We start from the raw sequence: 7,500 nt of genomic DNA on the forward strand, positions 1-7,500 counted from the left end.
TTGAAGGCTTACCAAAACTAGCAGACACATAATGACTAGCTTCATATGAGCAAGAAAGATGGAGAAAGAACTTTTATAATGATACACAGTTTTTTGTTAAATCTGTCTAGGTCATAAGATGCCCTTTACTGTTACATCTGAGAATTTTGTCTTGTCTTCACAATCTTCACTGAGTCAAATCTGAAGGTAGCTGATAATTTAGTTTTCCTTACCATCAGCAGTTGTTTCCAATATTTCCTGGACGTCACATGGCAGATTACCCTTGAATGAGACCTGTAAAGAAAGGTAGGGAGGGGAAGAGTGCTGTTCAAAGGATCCATGTGCAACTTGCTACATGAAGGATGAAGACTCAGTACAGTTCGGGCCTCATTAAGAAGCAAGTTGCCCATGTATCTTTTGTGTAGCACTATTCCCTCAAAATTTTATAAAAAATATGGGGTTAAAACCTCTTGATTTTGTTTTGTTGAGGAAGCACAACACAGTTCAATTTTTCTTATAAATTCATATTCCTACTATAATAATTTATTATATACAAGCACAGTGACAGATACATATGGCACGGAAACCTTAAAAGAAATCAGTGACGCTTATCACTGATCATACCTCATTAGAGACAGTCTGTCTGTGTCGAAGCTCTGGATGAACCTCATCCCTTGTTACATATTAGTGTGGCAGTACGGACGCCCCAAGTATTGATACTCTCAAAGAATCTCGTCCCTGGTTAGACACAATTAAGCCAGTCTGTCCCAAGTATCGATGCTCAGGAACAGCCTCGTCCCTGGTTAGACAAAACTGAACCATTCTTCTCCAAGTATCGATACTCTAAAAGAGTCTCGTCCCTGGCTAATAAAGACGATTCAGCCAGTCTGTCCCAAGTATCGATGCTCTGGAAGAGCCTCGTCCTTGGTTAGACAAAACTGAACCATTCTTCTCCAAGTATCGATACTCTAAAAGAGTCTCGTCCCTGGCTAATAAACACGATTCAGCCCGTCTGTCCCAAGTATCGATGTGCTGGAAGAGCGTCGTCCCTGGTTAGACAAAACTGAACCATTCTGCCCCAAGTATCGATACTCTTTGAGAGTCTCATCCCTAGCTATTAAACACGACTCAGCCAGTCTGTCCCAAGTATCGATGCTCTGGAAGAGCCTCGTCCCTGGTTAGACAAAACTGAACCATTCTTCTCCAAGTATCGATACTCTAAAAGAGTCTCGTCCCTGGCTAATAAAGACAATTCAGCCAGTCTGTCCCAAGTATCGATGCTCTGGAAGAGCCTCGTCCCTGGTTAGACAAAACTGAACCATTCTTCTCCAAGTATCGATACTCTAAAAGAGTCTCGTCCCTGGCTAATAAAGACAATTCAGCCAGTCTGTCCCAAGTATCGATGCTCTGGAAGAGCCTCGTCCCTGGTTAGACAAAACTGAACCATTCTTCTCCAAGTATCGATACTCTAAAAGAGTCTCGTCCCTGGCTAATAAAGACGATTCAGCCAGTCTGTCCCAAGTATCGATGCTCTGGAAGAGCCTCGTCCCTGGTTAGACAAAACTGAACCATTCTTCTCCAAGTATCGATACTCTAAAAGAGTCTCGTCCCTGGCTAATAAACACGATTCAGCCCGTCTGTCCCAAGTATCGATGCTCTGGAAGAGCCTCGTCCCTGGTTAGACAAAACTGAACCATTCTTCTCCAAGTATCGATACTCTAAAAGAGTCTCGTCCCTGGCTAATAAACACGATTCAGCCCGTCTGTCCCAAGTATCGATGCTCTGGAAGAGCCTCGTCCCTGGTTAGACAAAACTGAACCAGTCTGCCCCAAGTATCGATACTCTCAAAGAGTCTCGTCCCTGGCTAATAAACACGATTCAGCCAGTCTGTCCCAAGTATCGATGCTCTGGAACAGCCTCGTCCCTGGTTAGACAAAACTGAACCAGTCTGCCCCAAGTATCGATACTCTCAAAGAGTCTCGTCCCTGGCTAATAAACACGATTCAGCCAGTCTGTCCCAAGTATCGATGCTCTGGAAGAGCCTCGTCCCTGGTTATACAAAACCGAACCATTCTTCTCCAAGTATCGATACTCTCAAAGAGTCTCGTCCCTGGTTATTAAACACAATTCAGCCAGTCTGTCCCAAGTATCGATGCGCTGGAAGAGCCTCGTCCCTGGTTAGACAAAACTGAAACAGTGTGCCCCAAGTATCGATACTCTTAGAGAGTCTCATCCCTGGTTATTAAACACGATTCAGGTAGTTTGTCCCAAGTATCGATGCTCTTGAAGAGCCTCGTCCCTGGTTACTCAAAACTGAACCATTCTGCCCCAAGTAGCGACACTCTCGTCCCTGGTTCAACACGCTTTGGTCAGTCTTTGTCAAGTATCGATGTACTTGAAGAGCCTCGTCCCTGCTTTGACAAAACTGAACCAGTCTTCCCCAAGTATCGATACTCTCAGAGTCTCATCCCTGGTTCGGCACAATTCGACCAGTCTTTCTCAAGTATCGATGCACTCAAAGAGTCTCGTCCCTGGTCAGTTAGATACAATACATGTGTTTTTGCATAGTAGAGTATACCTTTAGAAAAGCCAATTTTGTTTCCTTAGTTATAATTAATTTTTCGTTTTTAAAAAACACACTATTTGTGAAATTTTCCCTACCTGGGAGTTTAGTAGTCTCTTGACCTCATTCTCTTCCTAATAATTCACAATTTTGACAAAAGTGGGATTAATTCACATGTGTTGACTCTACAGGATTGCTTGCAAGAACTAGACCATAATAAACTTCTAGATTTCTTTCTTTTTGTTTATCAAAGCACCAGTCTGCAAAAGGAGCATCTTAGTAGTGTATCCCCTTAATATTTTGTTCAGCTGGATGTAACATGTGACATGTAACAAACAAATTGCCCAGCTTTTTGCACCCCTAACACACAGCAGAAGAAGCTACTTACCCTCTCATAGATATCCAGGACCTCCTGTCTCTTTATGTGATGCTCATGTAACACCACTTCACTTCTCCTTTGTATGGTGAAGTGAAGTGGCATTGTACTCATAGCACCTGCCCAGTCGTATACTTCCTAGATATTATGAGGAGAGAAAAGACTGTTGTTGTTTATTTTCATGTAAGCAAGTAGCTGGTAAACCATACAAGAACAACACTAATGTGAATGTTGAGTCCATTGAAACCTTGGAGTAGGACTTAGCAAAATTTACTTGACAACTGGGGGTGTCCTGAATGGGTTAAATAACTTAGTTTATAAGTGTGCACTAACTGGTAACTAGTGAACTGTTAACTTAATAATTATGTGTTTATTTATTACCTCCCCTGTGTTTTGAAAATCGTGATATATTTTTTATACTGCAAAAGCTGAGTGTTTTTATATTAAATGTTTAATTTGTTTAGAGCTGCTTTTTGCTTTAAGTTGTAATTTGGTATATCTTCTAAGCTTAATAAGTTTTGAATCAGCTAAGGGTGGATGGTGCCTGGATGACTTATGACAGAAGAGCAGAATCGAAAGTACTTTTTTTAGAATGTCTTGTTTGGTTTTTTTCGCAAGGCTAAACCCAAAAAAATTCAAAATTGTTTTATACCTTACGCCCCGTATTAAAAGTCTCATTTTACATGTGCCAAATCTAATACACATGATCAAAAACAATAGATTTTCCTTTTTTGCATTAGATTTGGCACATGTAAAATGCAATGCTTAAAACGGGCCTTAAATTTGTTGTTAAAGTATGGCCAGTTACAATTGGTACTGTAACAAGGAACTCTGCCTTTAGGCTTGGCTAAATCTATGATACATTGTATATTAATTAATAATAATCATTGACAATAATCATTGATCAGCCAGCAATATCGATGGTTTTCACATTTTTAATTCCAAATACATGTATGTTCAAAATGTATGTACCTGGAACATTGCATTTTTCGCAAACTTTCGAGAAAGCTTCTGGTCCTTAAAACGAAGTATTATTGTAGTGCCTTCCTCGGGTTCTGGTGACACCCGTTTTTCTCTATCCTCTCTTATCTAATCAGTAAAAAGTAAGAGTTGTAAGATTTCTTCTTATAAAAATGTTGTGCTTAAATTTCGTAAATTGTTTCAATGTTTAAGAGTTCTTTCTCAGCTAACAACCTTATAACAACCTTTTATACACTAATTTCTTTGATCAAGTCCTTTCACTGGAACACATGAGCCAAAAAATTGACCTTCTTCCAACTGAGTTGGTAGTCAGAGTATCGCACTGGCATCCCGAAAGTCCTGCTTTCAAACCCCTTTGGAGCCACCTGAATTTATCAGGTGTCTAATACGAGACAATAAGTATTAATTATTGCTCAAACTGTCCAGAATTTGAAGTGTGTAGATCACTTCACTCTTTCAACCTTATAATGTCTTGTCACACTTAGGAACTCATTAAACTGATGATGGCATAAGCATGCCGAAACCTGTCTTTCAAAAAAGTTGTCCGTTTCCTACAGTATTTATCATTCTTGCTACTATTGCGACCTTGTGGAAATTTATAATTATTATCAAATGTTATGGGGCATACTTTGTGAACAGTGGCATCATGGTCATCACATGGATAACATTTCACCGTTTCGTCTTTTTCACTTGCAGTGACTTTGGGTTTCTGGTAGAGCAGGGTAAAAAATATAAAGGGGTTTAGAAAGTATGATTAAACCAATGAATGACTGAATGAATGTGGGTGTCAATAATATTAAAATTAATATTATTATTAATATAACCCCATGTAAAAAGAAAGGTCTCTGCAATGCAGACCTACAACAAGCATTTAATTGGGCAGGGGTGAGGCCAAGAGGTTATCCAAGATTACACTCAGAAAGGTGAAAGTAGATGCTTGTCCTTGATAAATATTGCTGAAGCTTTCATGCTCCTAACAGGAAAATTGTTACTCACGTAGGGTATGAACAGAGAGCATCTGGGTCAATTGCGAATTGAGTTTGTTATGATTATTGTTGTAACTTGTTTGGGCAAGTCTAAAACGTCTTTTCATTCCTGAAGTCAAAACTGACTTTTTGTTCTCCAATATCCATGAATCAGCCATCTCCTTTCTTGGTGGTTCCATTCATGTTTAGTTTATCTTAACTATTGTCTTATAAAAGACTATTTAAGTAAATTCATTGGTTACCTCACTTCCCAAGTGCTTCTTTTGTGTGACATTCACAATGCAAATGCAATAACTTAATGTGGTTTGTTGTCAATTGTGACAAGTATTTCTTTCAATGTCATTAGTACGGTCAGATATTCTGAGTGTTATACTGTAATTCAGAAGTTGCCAAATGTTGATACACTAAAAGCAAAAAACAACCTTCAAAATTTAAAGCTTTGCTGTATGATGAGATCTGAGCATGGTGTTGCACTTACATGTAGATGAGGTAGTAAATATAGCACTTGGAATGTCATTAATGGTTTAGGTTGTAAGTTTGTGAAATGTTTTTTGTTTTGCTGAAGCTAACCTCGCTCTCCTTGCATTCTTGCTTTTCCCTTTTGTGTTTTTTTTGTAATGCAGATAGCTCTTCCTCCTGCTCTTTCCTCTCTTTCCTCCACTTAACATATTGTTCTCTGCATACAAAGACCATTACAAACAATTTTGTGAATATTACCCAAATATGAACAGCATAATTATATCACCGCACTTGCACTGCGCTTGCATTGCTCTAGACTGCACAGGCTATAATTTACTGATTAAGAGAAGTGATACATATCCATACTGAAACAAGGGTATGATCACAACAAAATGCATTTGCCTCTCAATGGTTATGGTTTGTCTACCTTAAATGACAGCAGGACAATTTGGATGGTTATCGGCTGTGACGTAGAAGGGGTCACCTTTCACTTATTGCATGTACACTGTACTTCTTTTTAGGTTGATGAGGATGTTGAATGGCTAGTGAAAGTAAATGTCCCATTCCAGTTTGCAGGGAAACACACGTATAGCAGTGTATAATTACTTTGTTAGAAGATCTCCAAATTTGGACAGAGGGGATGGGTAGCACATCTTACTGGGCTAATAACATGATTTCCACCAGCACCCAACACATCTGTTTAATGGTTTTGATTGTGATCAATGCCATGAACAACAGTCTTAATATGAACAACTTTGTGACTATCGCAGGTAACTATATATATGGGTGGGTCATGGGACTTGGACTTAAGACTTCTACCTGGATATCGTGAAGATCACTGATCAGAAATTCTGTGAACTTTAAAGAAAATTGACTATAATTCACTCCAACGTATAGCCTCTTGTTTCAAACAAATATGTGCTGATTTTGATCTTCATGGCAAATTGTAAGTCTTGAATATTACTAAAATACTTTTGGGTTTCACAATGTATTTCTCCAGTCTGATTTTCTAATGTTGTTGCAATGCTCTTGGATACTTTGTACTTTACTTCATTAACTAACAAAATTAAGTACCAATAATGCCAGATTAATTTGATAATTTTCTTGTGAGATAATGTGTGTACCTTTGTTGATGCTCATCAGTAATGTGAAGAGCGGCCCTCGCCATGATATTTTGTAAAACAGCATCACAAGTATCTGTTTCTGTATCTGTAAGTATAGAGGTTATTGATGGGTATAAAAATATCACATTCCAGACCTCAATAGTGTGTTTTTATAAAGAAATATTGTAATATCACATTCTAGAAAAATAGACAATATCGTGCAAAAAATATCACAGACCTGAATAGAATGTGTTTAAAATTTCCAATTTCCTTTTAATTACAGTTTAGCCCATTGACTCCTGGCAATTCTTTTCAAATTTAAAATTTGCCCAGTGCCACAGAACAAAATCTAACTTTTGTTTCAACAGCCAGTACATGTAGATCTCTGGTTGGCACATATTTGTCAATTTTGCTCGTCAACTGGGGTGTTCTAGGATGCTTGAGGCGTCAGTGGGTTAACAAGTCAAAAGTGGTCCCTCCACTGTAATACAGTTTTGGCCATACATGTACCTGCAATTTCACCTAATAAGGTGGCATTCCTGCCAGTAGATGGTGTGAGAAACAAGAGGCGATCCCTCCTCTGATCCCCACCATGCGTGTGAAAAACTGAAAGTAAGAGAGTAAGTAAAATTTACATTTTGCAAATAGTGTATAATTGAGGAAATTCTGGCAAAATTCCCCAGTGGATGGTTGTGATTTGAAAATAATTGTGCAGTCAGTAATGGCACTTAAAGAAATTACTGTTACCATTGCCAGGATGATTTGTAGTACATTAAGTGTGTGTCACATTTTGAACAACTGATTAATTATTATTTTCATGATCATGCTACACACTATGCAGTGTCTACTGTGACATCATTATGTTTCAATTTCACTGCACATAGCAGCTTTGTTTAAAGTCTTCCAGTATTCTGAGTGACTAGGTCTTTTCATTTTTCAAGCTAAGAGCAGAATGACCCATGTTATCATCATTGAGAGTGGACCTTAAAATGTGCACATACCTTTCCTTCCATCACTGGACCAGCTGTCTGCCACCCAAAACAACCAGTTATT

At 38.6% G+C, this 7,500-nt stretch overlaps 1 protein-coding gene across 3 annotated transcripts in view; it reads right to left on the reverse strand.

Annotated features, from left to right (window-relative positions):
* Window positions 1–7,500, reverse strand: part of LOC137997392 (uncharacterized) — a 17,427-nt gene that overhangs the window by 1,415 nt on the left and 8,512 nt on the right. For 2 of the 3 annotated variants that reach the window (XM_068843353.1, XM_068843354.1), the window contains 9 exons: window positions 7,449–7,500; window positions 6,958–7,053; window positions 6,469–6,553; window positions 5,456–5,561; window positions 4,528–4,608; window positions 3,891–4,007; window positions 2,931–3,056; window positions 2,641–2,676; window positions 213–273 (listed from right to left, as the gene is read on the reverse strand). The exon at window positions 7,449–7,500 is cut by the window's right edge and continues 31 nt beyond it. In XM_068843353.1, the coding sequence (XP_068699454.1) occupies window positions 213–273; window positions 2,641–2,676; window positions 2,931–3,056; window positions 3,891–4,007; window positions 4,528–4,608; window positions 5,456–5,561; window positions 6,469–6,553; window positions 6,958–7,053; window positions 7,449–7,500 (760 nt within the window). The remainder of the gene's footprint in view (window positions 1–212; window positions 274–2,640; window positions 2,677–2,930; window positions 3,057–3,890; window positions 4,008–4,527; window positions 4,609–5,455; window positions 5,562–6,468; window positions 6,554–6,957; window positions 7,054–7,448) is intronic. The other variant, XM_068843355.1, reaches the window with a different exon arrangement.

This window comes from Montipora foliosa, chromosome 3, assembly GCF_036669935.1.
Source record: "Montipora foliosa isolate CH-2021 chromosome 3, ASM3666993v2, whole genome shotgun sequence".
NCBI lineage: Eukaryota > Metazoa > Cnidaria > Anthozoa > Scleractinia > Acroporidae > Montipora > Montipora foliosa.